Raw genomic sequence first — 17,702 nt, forward strand, 5'->3', positions numbered from 1 at the left:
ACATAACATAACATAACATAACATAACATATCATAACATAACATAACATGACATAACTTTTTATATGAAAGTTTAAAATGTTAACGATCTCCCTAGTATTTGTATTCATTTACAATTTCTACAGGCGCATCCTCGTACATCCAACTATAGCAACCCGGCGTTCTATTATATTCTCTGGAAAATACGCCTTTTGATTTGGTTAGATTAACTACCCCCCACTAAACCCCATTTTAAACTAATATATAATCTCGCATTGCGTTAATCTTTACTAGAGTTACTAAGTGTTTTTAAAAGCACAACTTTCTTGCACTTCTATTCAAGTTTCTTTTCACCACATAACTTGAAATAAGTTTTGTTTTTGTAATTTATTGTTGGCAAATAAGTAATTGCGGATTTTTTTTTAGAAAATCAAAGACAATTTTTTCATGGTGGCCGCCGTAGTAGAAAGGGTTGGTGCGTGATTATCATTCGGAATTCACAGAGAGGTCGTTGGTCCGAATCTCGGTGAAAGGAAAATTAATAAAAACATTTTTCTAATAGCGGTCGCCCCTCGGCAGGCAATGGCAAACCTCCGAGTGTATTTCTGCCATGAAAAAGCTCCTCATAAAAAGAGGTTGTCTGTAAAGTCGGTTTACTGACGATAGTTTAACGTGATAACGTCATAAGAAAATACTGATTGAATGGTTGCATTTTTCAAAAGAGAATTTTAATTTTATTTGTTTGATAGATATTTTGTATGGATATAGAGAATGAGTTAACATTAACATAACATAACATAACATAACATAACATAACATAACATAACATAACATAACATAACATAACATAACATAACATAACATAACATAACATAACATAACATAACATAACATAACATAACATAACATAACATAACATAACATAACATAACATAACATAACATAACATAACATAACATAACATAACATATCATAACATAACATAACATGCTGTTCAAGCAAGGTAACGACACATTTTTTCGTGCGTGCAGCCTGTTAAATCGAATTATAAGACGTCAAAATATCTGCCGTTCCGAGTCGGCTTGAAACTGTAGGTCCCTCCATTTGTGGAACAACACCAAGGCGTACACCACAAATAGGAGGAGGAGCTCGGCCAAACACCTAACAGAAGTGTACGCGCCAATTATTTATTTTTTTTTAATAACTTTATTCTGTAATATATTGCCCGTATTGATCAATGACCTTTTGCCATCTTTCAGGGAGCAAAATAATCCCATGTTCATAAAAATTCTGCTCACCAAACTTGATGCAACCTCTGCCACTAACTACTCTATATGGAAATTTAAAACGGCCAATGAAAACTAACAAATGGGCTAAAACAGGTCTGGAGAAGGCAAACACATTTGCTCGTCACTTAACCCGAGTGTTCTGTCCCCACGAAATCAAACCTCTCCAATTACTGCAAAAAAAGTATAAGATACCCCAGAACACACATCGAAAATGGGCCCACCCATACAAAAATGCTCAAAAAATTAAGTTAAAGAAGTGATAAAGTACTTAAAAACAAGAAGTCCCCTGGATATGACCTCATAACAGCAGAAGCACTGAAACTACTGCCAGAAGAAGGACTCACTTTCCTTACGTTCATAAATAATTCTATTACATTATCTGGTTTTACTCCATCTCAATGGAAAGTAGCTCAAGAAAAAATTAGCCCCAAGCCAAGAAAAAACGTTGAACAAGTGGAATCATATCTGCCCATGAGCCTAATGCCTCTAAAGTAATGGAATCCCTTTTTCTCAAAAGGATGATGCCTATAATGGAAGATCGAAACATAATCGCAAATCACCAATTCGGTTTCAAGAAAAAACGTAGTACCATCGAACAAGTTCGTACATGAAGCATTTGAACAAACAAAATTTATCTCAAGCCTTTGAATGCGTTTGGCATGATGGCTTACTCTATAAAATAAAAGACCCTCTTTCAATAAATTCTTCTTCTTCTTAATTGGTGCGATAACCGCTTACACGATTTTGGCCGAGTTTAACAAAGCGCGCCAGTCGTTTCTTTCTCGTGCTAACCGGCAACAATTGGACACACCAAGTGAAGCCAAGTCCTTCTCCACCTGATCTTTCCAACGCAGAGGAGGCCTTCCTCTTCCTCTGCTACCACCAGCTGGTACCGCATAGAATGCTTTCAGAGCCGGAGCGTTTGTACCCATTCGGATGACATGACCCAGCCAGCGTAGCCGCAGAATCTTTATTCGCTGCGCTTTGTATATGTCGTCGTAAAGCTCATACAGCTCATCGTTCCATCGCCTGCGATATTCGCCATTGCCAACGTGCAAAGGTCCAAAAAACTTGCGCAAATTCTTTCTCTCAAACACTCCAAAGCGTCGCTTCATCGGATGTTGCCATCGTTCACGCTTCTGCGCCTTGTAGAATGTTAGTTTTGTTCGTCGATAACGGACTTTCAATACGTATTTATTAAATCCTATCTCGAAATCGAGATTTTTTTATCAAACAAGACGCAGAATAGTCTGAACTACGTGAAAATTAAGCTGGTATACACCAAGGCAGTATTATGGGCCCCATCCCATACTTGCTATACGCGTACGATCTACCAGCTTCTAAAGAAACAATAGTCGGAATGCTCGCGGATGACACTGCCGTACTTGCAATTGACTCCCACCCCCATGTGGCCTCTCAAAGGCTACAGAAAGGACTCGATAAAATAGCTCGTTGGTTGAAAGAGTGGGGCATTAATGAGAGATCATCTTTCATTATGAGACAAAATCTTCCCAAGTCATTTTTACACTAAATCGAAAGAAACTTGCCCACCCGTTAAGCTCAATAATATAATCGTACTCCAAACTAACGTCTCGGTTGCATCTTGATAGCAAACTCACATGGAAAACCCATATTTTCATCAAACGGAAGGTTCTAAGAATAAACCCCAGAGGCCTATATTGGTTACTACATCGAAATTCTCACGTTTCTCTCGAAAGTAAGCTCACATTTTACTCAGCTATCTGCTACCGATATACATAAATGGCATTCAACTTTGGGACACTGCAGCTAACTCCAACATCGAAATACTTCAAAGATTCCATTCGAGACCGCAATAAAGAAATTATTTAAAAGAACACAAATTAAAATTGGAATTAAAAATAAAATCAATTCAATCAAAAATAAAATCAATTTTGCAACTATTCATCGATTTGTGATTGATTTCGATTACAAGTTGTGCACTATCACGCTCCCAAAAAATTTATTAAAAGAAAGACTTGACGGCCATATTTACATCGAAAATGTCATTTTCCAAACATATAAACTTTATAGTTGCCAAGTCCAGACCTATGCTCGGCCTTGTAGCAAGGAATTCAAAGAAGTTGCAGGATCTTTCAACGCTGTACAAATTTGTATTTTTTTCTTCCTGGATTAAACCTCGAATTTTGCAGCATTATCTGGAATCCATTCCAACATACACGATAAATTTGCCAGCTTATGGAAACTATTACTTGCTTCCTCTGTGATAAAAAGTCCCTGCAACAGATCAAAGTAACGCCGACATAAAGGAGGCGGAACAAAGGTTTGGTAGCGTTTCATATTTTGGGAAAAACGGCTTAATTTTCCTTTCAATATACGAGTTGAAGGTCAAAGAGGTCGCCTGTGAACAGATGAACATTAAAAATATTTCAAATACTTTTGTTTCACGACATTTCGATGACACAAATTTGCAGTGCACATTTTGCAGAAACGGCGCATCTTACTCACAATGTTCCGGTGGCTTAATTACCTGCATTTCACTAACAATAAATTGTTTCATAAGAAAAACGCACAAAGGAGCGCTAATGCGGCCGCGAGCAGCGATTAATAGCGGCCGCGCATACTCAATGTCCTGCGACAGCTCGCGGCCTAGCAACAGAGCGCAGCATAAGAGGTAGCCGCTTCACACGCACTTATGCACGTGCATGGGTATGGTCAATAAAGCGGTGATGAGTCGCCGTTCAACCTGTGGACGTGAATTTTCGAATCGTTCTTGGAACTTCGGCAGATGCTCGCGAATATCTTTGGAAAACCATTTACAATAGATTTTCGCTGCGCGTTCTTCACTTCCGCGATTATGTCGATATTCTATCTTTCTCTAACACATTTGCATATCAGCAACGCGCGCTCCGGGCTTTACGCTATAAAATGCGGGCACAGGATCCTTGCGTCTCAGTATGAATGAGAAAATCATAGAAAACAGTCAAGCTTACGAAGTGTATACTTCTCGAAAAGAACTAGAAAAAATTCAAAAAGAACTCCGCGAGGAAATGTTAGTGAATTCAACAGTAAAAAAGTTGGAGAACGGCAATTCATCAGCACAGCAAATTTCGATCGATATTTCATCGCTCAATTTTGAGGACTTCCAGGATTGCATTGCCATCTCCACTGAAATCGAACACCAAGAGCAGTTAAACAAATCTCATCGCCGCCTCAATAATCCAACACCAATGGAATCCACCATGACTTATGAGGAGCTCTATGAGTGCTCAATGGAGAGCGACTCCTACGTTCAAGAAGACGAGAATTTATTTGGCCTACGCCTAATTACTGATCTAAATGGATCACAGAGCATAGAGAATGTTATGCAGTATTTCGATGAGAACGTCAATGCATATTCGGGATCATCGCGCAGTGTGACTCCCACCAAATCACCTTGTCCGGCCACTGCAGCTGTGCAAGTGTGCGACTCCTTTGGTTCACCGCCTCCACCGTATCAGGAATTCGCTTCACCCGAATCGTGTTGCGAAAAGGCAGAATCAGAGTTACCCACAAGCAGCACCAAAGAACTGCGAAAAATATATGAACAGCTTGTGGGATCGAAGGATCAACGTAAGTCTGCATCGCCACTATTGCCAACTACAACAACACCAAATCATTCACGCCCCTCAAAGGTTAAGCAATTGGCACAAATGTTCAACTCAAGAATATCCCAATTGATGGGTCATGGCTCAACTGAGAAAAAAGATTCTAACTCGTCGATTGCATCGCAAAAACCATCACGGAAACCAGCCGTGATGAAGCCCGAACCAAAGGTGTGTAGCTCATTGCCCACCTCTAACCCTAGTTTACCAAGTCCAGTGCCCAGTCCTCGTTTCGAACGAAAGCCCATAAAAGCTGTACCACCGCAGTCGTCAAGTGACAGTGAAAACGCTTGTATTTTCCCTGAAGATGTTTTCTGTCAGCTCTCTGTGAAAGATAAAGTTTTGCTGTATAACCAATTTTTTCAAGACAAATCGAATCGGCAATCAAAGGTCTGTGAATATCCAGGCATGAACCGACGCACTTCACCTACATCAACACTCGTCGCCACTGTCGCCACCATACACAGCCTACAAGAGGCGGACAGCGAAGATTTCGAATCAGATGAGGAAGTAAAAGTGGAAGAGTTGCATACTAACAAGTTGACAGTTGTGCTCAAGCCGAGTCCCGAACGCGGTGGTTGCTTGCCAAAGCAAGCTGCTCTTCCCCACCCACTGCCTCGTAAAGCGAAGTTGGAAAGCGTAGAATCGCGTGGAATGCGACGAGGGAGTATTGGAGGAAAAAATATTGATAAAGCATTAAAAATAATTAATGATACCCGTGAACAGCACGACACTAACAAAGGTGTAATTGAAGTTGAATTGCCAATTAGCCAACTAGACACTTCCGTCGATGAAGAAATACCAGAGGCTCCCTCCAATCGAGTCCAACGCAAGGTGAAACGTCAGGCACCACAACCACCCAAGGCAATTAATGAGACCCCAGCACAGCAAGACACTAACAAAGGTGTAATTGAGGTTGATTTGCCAATGGGCCAAGTAGGCACTTCTGTCGATGAAAAAATACCAGAGGCTCCCTCCAATCGAGTCCAAAGGAAGTTGAAGCGCCCGGCACCGCAACCACCAACGACAATCAATGAGACCCCAACACAGCAAGACACTAACGAAGGTGTAACTGAGGTTGATTTGCCAATTGGCCAAGTAGGCACTTCCATCGAAGAAAAACTACCACAGCAACCCTCCAAACGAGGCCAACGCAAGGTGAAGCGTCAGGCACCACAACCACCCACGACAATCAAACGGAAACAACCAGACACTAACGAAGGTGTAGAGATTGAATTGCCGAATAACATAACGGACGCGCCTACCGATCACATAATAATACAAATTGATGAAGCCGTAAATGCGCAGCGCCTCACAATAGCGCCGACAACTGATGGGCCACAATCACAGGAGCAGGATTTGCCTTCCGTGACATCTTACAACCAAAATTCTGAAGCGGATTATGAATCGGCATCGTCGAGCTCATCAAAGGTATGTAGTGCAAATATTGAAATAAATTTAGCTTCAAATTACTAACTCAACATTCTATTTCTTTACAGTTTGATCAGCCACAGACCGAACAAACCGCGTCTCAAGAAAATAAAACACTAGGAACTGAATTGAATGAACTTAGCAACCAGTTACCCAAAAAGAGGTTGCGTCGCCCACTCACCTGGAGCAACGATAATTGTATTATCAAAAGCCAACCCATTCCCCCATCCACTGACCCGTATGAAGTAATCAACGCCAACAATGGTCAGGATACTAAAAAATCTTTAATAGCGAATCAAAAGATTTACGATGATATCAACCAAATGGCTAAGTATGCCCAAAAAGCTTTCAAGGTGGTGCAACAAAAAGCAAATATGGACGAAAGCATCTTAAATAATATGAATTCCACGGAAAGTATTAAAGGTGGGTATCAGCTCACGGCCCTGTCAACGCCCTCAACCACTCCTTATACCGGAAGTCCATCACCAAGTACGCCTGAAGTGGTAGGCAAAAGTGGCATGGGCCAAACATTTTTACCCTCTCCATCAAACGAACCAGAACAGATGAAAACAAAGTCAACTCCGCTCAAGTTGCGCAATTTAAAAATAAAAGAAATGAAGCAACCGTCCAAGGAAATAACATCACCAGAAGGCACATTACAGAGCACTATAGATAGCTTCATTGATCATGGCTTTGAGACGGGTTCAAATGATAGGGAAAGTCCTCATCGTGCCGATGAAAAGCTTTTCGTCAAATTAACACCCGAAGTGGATAAAAGTAGGCGACAAAACCCCGTTACCTTTTCGTCAACACCGGCAAAGGGCTTGCAAAACCAACCACGGCAAATCTTCAGCAACAATACCACCCATAGGTTACGACGACAATCTATTAGTCCTATATGTCCCGTTAACGGAGGACCCCCCCAACGCTTATGGCATACTAAGAACTCACGTTACTATTCGCCAGCTATGCCAGTTATTTGGAATGATCGTCCATGGGAGCCAGCCGAACTTTGGAAAGCACCATACTCGCGGAGTAGCACTGAAAGTGGCTTCCTTGGTACTACTTCCAACTCAAACATGACCAACAACACTGAGCGGCAAGAGAAATCTTCGATGTTTTGGGTGCGCGCTGTGAATACTACAATTTCACTGGAAATCTTCTACAACCCATCAACTCGCCTAAACCTACTACATCAAATATTCAGCCAAAAAAGTTGTGAGAATCGCGATTTGAACTTTGGCATCGATGATTATAAATTCTCCATACGTAAATCAATCGAAAAAACAAACATCTCAACACGCCTAACCCCAGTCAAAGGCTGTTCACATTATTGGTTCTCCACCGGTGATTTCGCTATGCCATTCAGGGGTAAACGTCTGGGATCTAGGAAGATTCGACGTTTTTTCAATTTCATAAAAGATTTGATGACAGCTAATACGCAGCTAAGCTTTGGAGTTGATGACTATGAATTTTCTAGGATGCCTGAATACCAAGACAGATTTTCAATACGTGAATACAGCATGACTTACGCCCTATATGATGACTATAATGGAATGGAGAAATGTAATAGTGCTAATTGGCCCGTTCCACCGTATGTCACGGCTGATTTGAGCAGTTCAAAAGCACACAACCTAAGTTTCTCCGAAAATGATTCAAAAATAGATCCGCAAAATACACACCAAATGTCGGATTCGTCCTGCGGTACCAAATATTACGATGTGGCCTCAGAGAACAGTCGGGATATGGCTTTGTCTCGCACCAGCAAGGAGACTGCAAATGATAGTTTCCACGAAAAATTTGATTTTGAAAAATTCTTCGCAGACGATGCAGAAAGTTTAGATGCCAAGATGGACGAGACGCATCTCAAACTAATGATATCAGAAATTATAAAAAAACTACAGAAATTAAGTATTGATTTGGAAAACCAATTTGGATTTGAAAAAACGCATGCAAATATGATCGCATAACTCGGGCAGCGCTAGAGCGCTCACACCTCACTCGAAAGAATCAGCAGTGCCATCAACAGTCTTGGAAGTGAAAACTAATGAGCTAAAAGCTGAAAAAGCCTCAAATATCGATGCGAAATTTCTTGCAGAAATCTTAAATCTTATACTTTTCCTATTACTATTAATTTATTACTTCTCATTTGGAAAGGTGTAAACATTCATTATAAAAAAAATATATATAAAAAATCTGCCTTTCAAAGGTGCAAAGCAAATAATTTGTATTTTGAATTATTGCGAAAAAGTTGTCTGAAATGGATCTTTGGGAACAAAGGGGGGCTTTTCCATTGAAATTAAAAAATTTGTTGCTTTCTGAATGCAATTGAGAGCTAGCGACAGAATAAAAAGAGTGCTCCCTTTTCAAATTTCAAATTTTATAAAATGATGAGGGAGTTTTAAGTCGAATGAAGTAGCCCAGTTGCGTACGCCAGTGTTCGTGTTTTTTTTTTTTTTGTTTTTTTCTCATAAAAATCTCAGCATGTTTGCCACGAGCAACTACTATTCGCACTTTATATAAAGACTCTTTCTACTCAGCACATCTTTTTGTCAAGCGTTAGCAAGTGGCGTATAGATGAAGCAATTGAAAAGAGCTGGCTAAAATTACATTTTTTTCATAAAATACTGAGTTATACCAGTTGTATATATGAGGCATAACCATACTCGCTAGCGGCGAATCTTGCTCGTTAGCTTTGTTATTGCTTTCGCATGCGAATTTTTCGCGAGGTTAGCCGAGCAGAGAGTTAGCGAGCAGAGAAGTGGCGAAGAGAAAAGGGCTAGTATTGTAAGCAAGGCAGTTGCTGTGTATGAACACGACGGTCAACACCAAAAAAGAATTCGTAAAGTTGAAGCAACTAGATTCTCCCTGTATGAAAGTCGTCTAATGAAACCCTCTTGAAAGAGAGTTCGCAGCATTGAAAATAATGAGTTACTCGCTAGCGGTGAATCTTGCTCTATAGCTTTGTTGTTGCTTTCACATGCGAATTTTTCGTTAAGTGAGCAGAGCACAGATATAGAGAGCGCCTACTATTACAGGGACCGGCACACGAAGTGTAACCAATTAAAAAGGCAATAAAATTAGTTTGGAAATTTACTTTTATTCAATTCAAAGTAAAAAATGTGTGAAAATAATACAAAATTAAAAATCATTTTACTCTTGCTCGATATGACCACCTTTTACCTTGACAATGGCCTTGCGACGGTTAAGAAAGGCTCCCGAACTGCCCGAAAGTGACTTGCCGATATTTTGGCCCACTCGCGGACAATGGCTTTTTTCAGCGCCTCGAGGCTGGTGAATCTTTTAGTTCGGACTTTGCTCTCCAAAATGGCCCACAGAGAGTAATCCATCGGATTCGCGTCTGGTAAATTTGAGAGCCATTGTGTGGACGTTATGAACGTTGTTTTTTAGCCATTCTTGGTTCACTCGTGCTTTGTGAGACGGTGCTGAGTTCTGTTGAAACGTCCATGATCTGCCACCGAAATGTTTGCCTGCCCACGGCTTCAAAGCAACCTCCAAAATACTTTCTCGATAATATTTCGCATTTTCCTTGATGTCAGGCTCCAGCGGCCCAACCATTACCTGTGGCGGGTGCTGACTCCTGGTGGTGATGACTCAAATTTTCATATGAACGGTCGGTCAAATAAACCCTATCGTTTTGGGAGTTTCCGAATTACTCAATTTGAAAAATTTTCTCGTCAGAAAACACCACTTTCGGCTTCGGCGAAGCGAAGCAACTCCTTCGCTCTCTCAAGTCTGACTTGTGGATGTTTGGTGTGAGATCGTGCGCCTTTTGTATCTTGCAAGGCTTGACTTTGAGATCATTTTTCAGTAAGCGCACGTTGCTACACTCAGGTATTTTCAGTTCTTTCGCCATTTGATTGGCACTTCGTCAGGGATTTCGCCCAAGTCGCTTCATCACTTTTTGAACCATTTCACTTGACATTGCAGTCTTTTGATGACCACCTCCATGACGTTTCGCGGTACTACCAGTGCCATTGTAACGAGTAATGATGCGATACGCAAAATCTTTGTTTACTTTAAGATGCTCGAGCTCACGAGCAATCGCTGGTTGTGAATTTTCAGCCAAATATAATGTCCGTGCATCATCTCCGTGAGCGGTCTGAAGTTGGTTACACTTCGAGTGCCGGACCTTCAAGTAGGATATTTTGAGTTGTTGCTTTCCACATAATTCGCTATATTTCCTAGTGTTCTTTTACAGGTCGGATGCAAAAGGAATATATCTTATATACGGACTCAGTACTTACATTAGCTCTGTTGCAAAGTTATGTTTTCTCCACACAAAGTGTGAAAAAAACTTAGCATCGAATGTAAAACACAGTTAAAAATTCTTATTTTTTGACACTAAGTATTACTTTAACTTCCACTGTAAATATGTTAAAAACTCCTTAATGCATTGTAAAATATCGCTCGTCTAAGCAATCGTTTATTCATCCGAATACGCTCGTCAATGTTGTTAGAGCTTTGCTGCTTTCTAAAATGGGCTAAGGTCTCTCCATACAAGTACATATATGGCAGTTGCTCAAAAAGCAGTATCAACCTTTTATGTGCACCATACCACTGTGCAATAGGGCGTAGTCTAAGCGCATTTCCAACAGCACCAATCCAGATCATACTTGCTGAATCTGGGCTGCCATCCATTGAAGACTCTACGCATCAGGTTTTTTCTAAAGCGGCTGGGAGCACCATCCTATGTTTAGCAGAATCATCACACGTGCCATAAAAAACTAAGAAACTGTAGAAATAAGTTTTGCCGCGATAATAATATTGGGCATGGGAAGGGGTTTTCGTCCATTGCTAGTCAAAGTTACAATGTGAAGTATGTGCCATTGGAAGCTACAACCTTACTAGATCTTTCAGGCAGCATACGGACTCCTCTGACGAAAAATTTGAGTTCTTTTGACTTGATCCATTCATTGAGCCAGTTTGCGATGCTCTAGTAAGAAGAGAACCGCTCTCCAATAAGGGCTAACTGCTCTGATCAAAACAGATGGTAATCTGAAAGTGCAATATCTGGGGAATACAGCGGGTGGGTGAAGATTTCCCAATTCAGTTCCTCTAAATATTTCTGCACCGATTTAGCAACATGTGGCATGACGTTCTCATGCAGCAAAATCAGTTTGTCATGTATGTCGTCACATTCCGGCCGCTTTTCTTTGAGAGCTCGATTCAAATCTATTAGCTGCAATTGGTACCGATTGCCGGTGATAGCTTCAGATGGTTTAAGTAGTTCATAATAGATTACATCCTTCAGATCCCACAAGATGCACAACATAACCTTTGAAGCATGAATATTTTTTTTCACTGTCGATGGACCTGATTCACCTAGCAGGCCCCAAAATCGCTTCGACGCTTAGAATTACCGTAATATATCCTCTTTTCATCGCCAGTGACGATGCGATGCAGAAAACCTTTTCTTTTCTACCGTTCAAGAAGCATCTCATACGTCACCAAACGTCTCTCAATATCCCTTTCCTTCAATTCATGTGGCACCCAGTTACTTGCTTTCTGGACCATTCCGAACACGTTTACCGACGGTTGATCTGTCAACATCCAAGCCTTTAGACATATCAATAAGTGCTGTTTTTTCTGGATAAATGTAGACATTTTTGTCAACCGCAAATGCTGGACAAATGTCCAGATAAAAAACGATCTTTACGCTTCAAACGAACGTCAACTACTGCGATCGAGACCTCACATATACACCTTCAAATTATCAGTATATTACTAGAGCGAACACAAAAATAGTATCAGCAAGGTCACCTCTTTTACGAGGGCGGAAACTTACTCTCGTGCCCAAAATTCTACGTTACGCAAGGCTCAAGACTACAAAATGACATCCACCTTGGCTGATCAATGAGAAATTATTTCAAAATAAACTGTTGATTTTGTCCAAAAAAAACACCTAAAAAAGAAGTTTTCCAACATACATTTGCTGAACTCGCATCTTTTTATGCTAACATGGGATGGAAGTTATTGTTTACGGACGGCTCCAAGTCCCTCGATTCTACCGCATTTGCCATTGTCACTGCTACAGGAGAAATAATTTGCAACTGGCCCGCCCCTTCTATGTGTCCTGTCTTTACAGCTGAAGCATCAGCAAACCTTCATGCACTTAATCACGCTAAAGAGACAAAAGGAAAGTTCCTCATCTGTACAGACAGCAGGTGATGTATAACAGTAATAGCGCTTCCGTTCAATCAGCACCCCATAATTGAAACAATCAGAGACGCGGTCATTGGTGACCCTCAGAAAATACAAGTAATGTGGATTCCTGGCCATACTGGTATCAAAGGAAAGCAAGGAAGGCAGACCTTGCAGCTAAAAATATAGCCAGGATATCTGCTTTAACGTGCCACGCTTTAACTAAGCAAGACATTTCCAATCTCATTATGCACAAAAGGCACCAAGGAAACGCAAGCGAATGGAAAAAATACGAACATCATTACACGGATAGAAATAGGATAATTTACACGTCAACGTTATAAACAAGCGCTATGAAAACATACACCCGATTAAGGATTGGGGCGCACATCCTAGCTCATGCACACTTACTGTCGGGTAAAATCCCCTCCAGATGCCTCCTTTGTGATGACACCGCTTCTATCTAACACAGTCTCACATCTGTCCGATCCTTCACCCAATTGCCCACAACTCTGATAGCATTGATCTAACACAATTATTAAGCGAATCTTCAGAGAAAAATATTAAAACTGTATACAGTTTCTTAAAAAACAACGATTTTTTGAAGTAAAGGGTGGTTAAATTTTAAGGGCCGATATTGAATGTGAACCGCACACCTAAACGTCAAGTTTTTTCTGCCTTTCATTTGACATTTTTTCATTTCAGACTAACTCAATTTGAACCATGGAAAGATACTCAATCGAGCAACGCGTTACAGTTATTCAGGCTTATTATGAAAAAGGGCGTTCAAATTAAAATGCATATCGCGCACTTCGTGAAGAAAATCATCTTCAGTGATGAGGCACATTTTCACCTCAGTGAATTCGTCAATAAGCAGAATTGCCGCATTTGGGCGAATGATAATCCAAGAGTGATTGCCGAAAAACCAATGCACCCACAAAGAGTGACTGTTTGGTGCGGTTTATGGGTCGGCGGCATCATTGGCCCGTATTTTTTTCCAAAATGAGGCCGGTCAGACAGTTACTGTGAATAGTGTTCGCTATCGTGAGGTGATAACGAACTTTTTATGAACCGAATTGGAAGATATGGATGTGAACGGTGCCACTTGTCACACAGCTAACGAAACAATGGCTCTTTTGCGCGAAAAATTTGATGGCCGAATAATCTCACGTCGCGGCAATGTCAATTGGCCGCCAAGATCATGTGATTTGACACCGTTGGACTTCTTTCTTTGAGGTTATTTGAAAGAAAAGGTGTACGTCGATAAGCCAGCAACAATTCAAGAGCTAAAGGATGAGATAATTCGGCACATTAATGGTATAGAACCTCAATTATGCCTCAGCGTCATCGAAAATTTGGACCATCGGTTGGAGGTGAGCCGCCAAGGCCGCGGCCATGAACCATACCAATATTATCATAATAAAGAGAAATGACAATAATTTCTTAAAAAAATTGTATTTTATTCAAAATCAACACCGGCCTTTGAAACTTAACCACCCTTCATATCTAAGGCGGCTGAATGCCTCGTAGCCAGTGCTGCGTTAATGCATTTATATAATTTTTTTGTTGTTTATAAATTAGAAATAAAAAAATAACTCTTAGCTAATAACTACATACAGTCTGTGTCAGAAGAAACAACCAGTTTTTTTTCTTGTAACTTCAAAATATATTTCGTTCTGCTTTTTGCTACATAACAGTCCCTCTCATGGGCTACGACGCCAGTACTAACTCAGGCTTGTGCCGCTCGAAACTTTCCCGTAAACCCAACCAAACAAAAATGAGTGCCGAAATTATCGTAAAGAGATTACAAAATCAAAAAAGTTTGTTGTGATGTGGAATCAGCGGAATAAAGTGTACAAAAATGTTGATGACTCTTCCGAGAGCGGCTTGAAGCGAGTGACGACAAAAAAGCAGCATAAAGAGATCATCCACCTTTTTAAGCGGGACCCTTCTTTGAGACTACGCCAAGCACGATCATTTCTTGCTAAAAAGGGAATCGATGTGAGTATCAACATCATCGAACGAAGACTGAAGGAGGCGAACATATCCTACCGTCCCACATCATCAAAACCACCACTCTCACAAAGACACCTTGAGAAACAACAAAACAAGAAAATGGCGTCACAGTATTGGACTGGCCTTCCCAGTCCCCAAACGCCAACCCAATTGAAAATGTGTGGGGAACTATGAAAACGTATCTTGCCGGAAGGCCAGTCCATGATTTAAAGCACTCGTGCGTCAAGTTCGTGAAATCTAGACCTGTTTGTCGACGAGCTACGCAGAAAAGCTGATTTTAAACCATGTAGAAGATGCCAGGCTATACTCGACAACGATGAAGACTACACGGCTTATTGTGTAATTGCGACTAGAAGTTTTGTACATACTTTCATTCAAAAAAATTGTAAATATATATCTTTTATACCGCATACTACGGTTCATTTTTTTCTAACATATAACAAAGTTGGTAGCGACAGCTGGAAAATCCAAACATACTCAAACCAGCTGACCGAAATCGGTGCTGTTTAAAAACTTATAGCCGTTTCTTTACATCTTATGAGATAAATCGTCATCTAAAGACGTACACCTACGTTCAAAATAATGAGAGCGCGATGAATTATCAAGTTTAAACTTTTTTTGCTGCATTTAAATTTTTGATGCATATTTTTGTGCTGCTTATGAGAGTTTGAGCATTTCCTGACATAAAACAGACGTCCGAAAATGTACTAGAAATTTTCTACAAATTCTGAGTAAAAATTTGAAAATTTTTATGAAATTTTTTTGAAATTTGTTAAATTTTTGAAATTTTTTTATGAAATTTTGCGCTTTGCTTTATACGATTTTTGTTATAGAATGGATTATACTTTTGTAAAAACATAAAAAAATTAAATACGGAAAAATAGTTAATTTGTTGCGCTCCTATTATTTTGAACACAGCTGTACACATATGGCAGGTAGGCAGAAGTAGCAGCCGGTCACTAAACCAACTCACTTATAGGGCCATTACAATGGGTCCGTTGCAGCAACGCATTTGATTGATGTAACATGAAAATGAACCGTAGTGCCACAATGAAAGCACTGCCGCTTAAGATCAAAACAATAGAAAAAAACTGTTCTTGTCGTGAAAGCAAATAATATATTTCGTTGTGTGTAAACAGGTTTTTGTTGTTTATGAAATATTTTTTAAAAGTAATGCTCATTGAAGCGAATGTGGGTTTTAAGGGGCTAAGGGTAGTCAGAGGCCCGAAAAAATGATGATTTTCAATAATTTTTCTTGTCAGTCAATTGCTTTATTTTACAAAAATAAAAACATAGCATTAATATATCACGTTTTGAGTGGACTTTAGCAAAATTTCAACAAAAAAATTAATAATTGTAAAATATATCCCTGTTTATGTGGAGCCCGTTTCTCCAGAAGTCCTTTGCGGTGATCATCACAAGTCCTTGGAGATTCATTTAAAATCAATCGGACAATAGAAATTAGTTTTATTAATAGATAATCTTGTGCCTGATCGGAGCTTTTTTTCACCTCCTATTCGACCAACCAACCAAACCTATTCGAGCTCTTGGATTGCGGCTTTGACGACTTGTGCAACATGGGGCCTGGCTTTGTCCTGAAGGAAGGTGGTTTGACCATGTCGATCAGGTCTTTTTAGTCGAATAGCATCATACACGCGGTGTAGCTGGTCAATGTAGAGCTCTTCCTTGTTGACCGTGACATTCTTTTCGAGGATTTCTCAGTGCACCATGTCCTCCCCGTCCCACCAAACACATATCATGATCTTCTTTGGATGAGCCACACACTCTTTTCGTTGCTTCATATTGATGTACTGATGAAGGTACTATTTCTCATCTCCCGTGACGAATTGGTACAAAAAGCGTTGTTTATGACCGCATGTTGCTCGGTGAGAGGCGAGATGCTGAGAAGTCCTGGTATAAGTCTAAGGTTTTGGGTGCATCAATACAAAACAAAAAATAATTGTTGGATTTGAGGCAGTCGGCAAAAAGGTTTACGGAATCAGCCAAACTCCTTGAAAAACTCCTTTTTTTGCATTACAATGAAATGAGCGAACAGTTTTTTTGTATTTTACGTTGAGAAATGGAATAAAGCAAAATGAATTAAATGTCTGCCTAATCTGTTTTTAAATTTTCGCAAAACATTATGAAATATAGAACACTTTACAAAAGTATCGTATCTGTAGGGGAAAATGGGGAGTTGTGAGACACAGGGAGTTGTGAGACATTGTTACCTTTCGGCATTATTCATTTGTTTACATTCGATTTTAAGTGTCAACAAGTGTTCTCGATGCGATCTCTCTTTTCAGCTAGCATTGGTCATATTTACACGCATTCGAAGCGTCTCTCCAGTTACTGTGTTTTGGAACTTCTCTGTAAGTTTTTTTCATCATTTGTTTTGCGATACATTCGATCAGTTGTTGAAGCGAATTGCAAATGTTAATATATACAAATTATTAATTGTCCTATTAGCTTTGAATTTAAACATTCACTTGGGCATGAACGTTCGATGTGTTTATGACTACGCGGCCATTTAAAAAAAAAACGATTTGGGGAGTTGTAAGACACCATTTTTTTCGACGTTTTAACGGATCTTTCATAAGTACCTCGCAATATTCATGCATTGTTTGTATATATATCATGAAATTTTTGGTTAAATTTGAGTTTTTATTGTTTTAAGTTAAGCAGAAACAATTCCATTCATTGCAATGTACGCGATCGAGCTGTGCACCTAAAGCGCGCCAATTTACGAACTGGTTATTATACATGTTCTCACTGCGAATCATCAGATTGATGGCATTGCATTTTTTATACACTTTTTTATAACAATTGTCTTTTATTTTTTATTTTTCATCTTAATAAAGAACTAACAACTAAAATAAGTCATTTTTATTGACTTAAACCATGGTGTCTCACAACTCCCCACATTTTTGTATTTTGTATTGTATTATATTTTATATGATTATATACAATTTTAATTTTAAGGAAAATTGTAGTTTTGTTAAATAGGCCATACCAATAGCTTCCAGTATTCATTGACTAAAGATTCCATCGTTGAGATATGCAGAATATTAAGATTTTGAGTAATACGGGTCCAAAAACAAAACCCGTCTCAAAACTCCCCATTCTCCCTTATCAAATAAGATGGAAGTGACTGTGTGTAAGTTAATGCAACAAGAATAGCTTTAGTTGAAGGAGTGCAA

At 39.7% G+C, this 17,702-nt stretch overlaps 2 protein-coding genes across 2 annotated transcripts in view; one reads left to right on the forward strand and one right to left on the reverse strand.

The window, feature by feature from the left end:
• Nucleotides 1–17,702, reverse strand: part of LOC128857096 (ras-related protein Rab-27A) — a 99,256-nt gene that overhangs the window by 6,220 nt on the left and 75,334 nt on the right. The window lies entirely within an intron of this gene.
• Nucleotides 4,189–8,539, forward strand: LOC128857093 (nucleolar protein dao-5-like). Its single transcript, XM_054092667.1, has 2 exons — nucleotides 4,189–6,321; nucleotides 6,390–8,539. Exons 1-2 carry the CDS (start codon nucleotides 4,204–4,206, stop codon nucleotides 8,289–8,291), a joined length of 4,020 nt encoding a protein of 1,339 aa, XP_053948642.1. The 5' UTR covers nucleotides 4,189–4,203; the 3' UTR covers nucleotides 8,292–8,539.

The sequence above is a fragment of the Anastrepha ludens genome, chromosome 3 (genome assembly GCF_028408465.1).
Source record: "Anastrepha ludens isolate Willacy chromosome 3, idAnaLude1.1, whole genome shotgun sequence".
NCBI lineage: Eukaryota > Metazoa > Arthropoda > Insecta > Diptera > Tephritidae > Anastrepha > Anastrepha ludens.

Excerpts from the sequence above, each read along its gene's own strand:
- LOC128857093 (XM_054092667.1), top strand. The coding sequence starts at position 4,204 with ATGAATGAGAAAATCATAGAAAACAGTCAAGCTTACGAAGTGTATACT. Across the intron at positions 6,322-6,389 it reads CATCGTCGAGCTCATCAAAG|TTTGATCAGCCACAGACCGA; the intron begins GTATGTAGTGCA and ends ATTTCTTTACAG.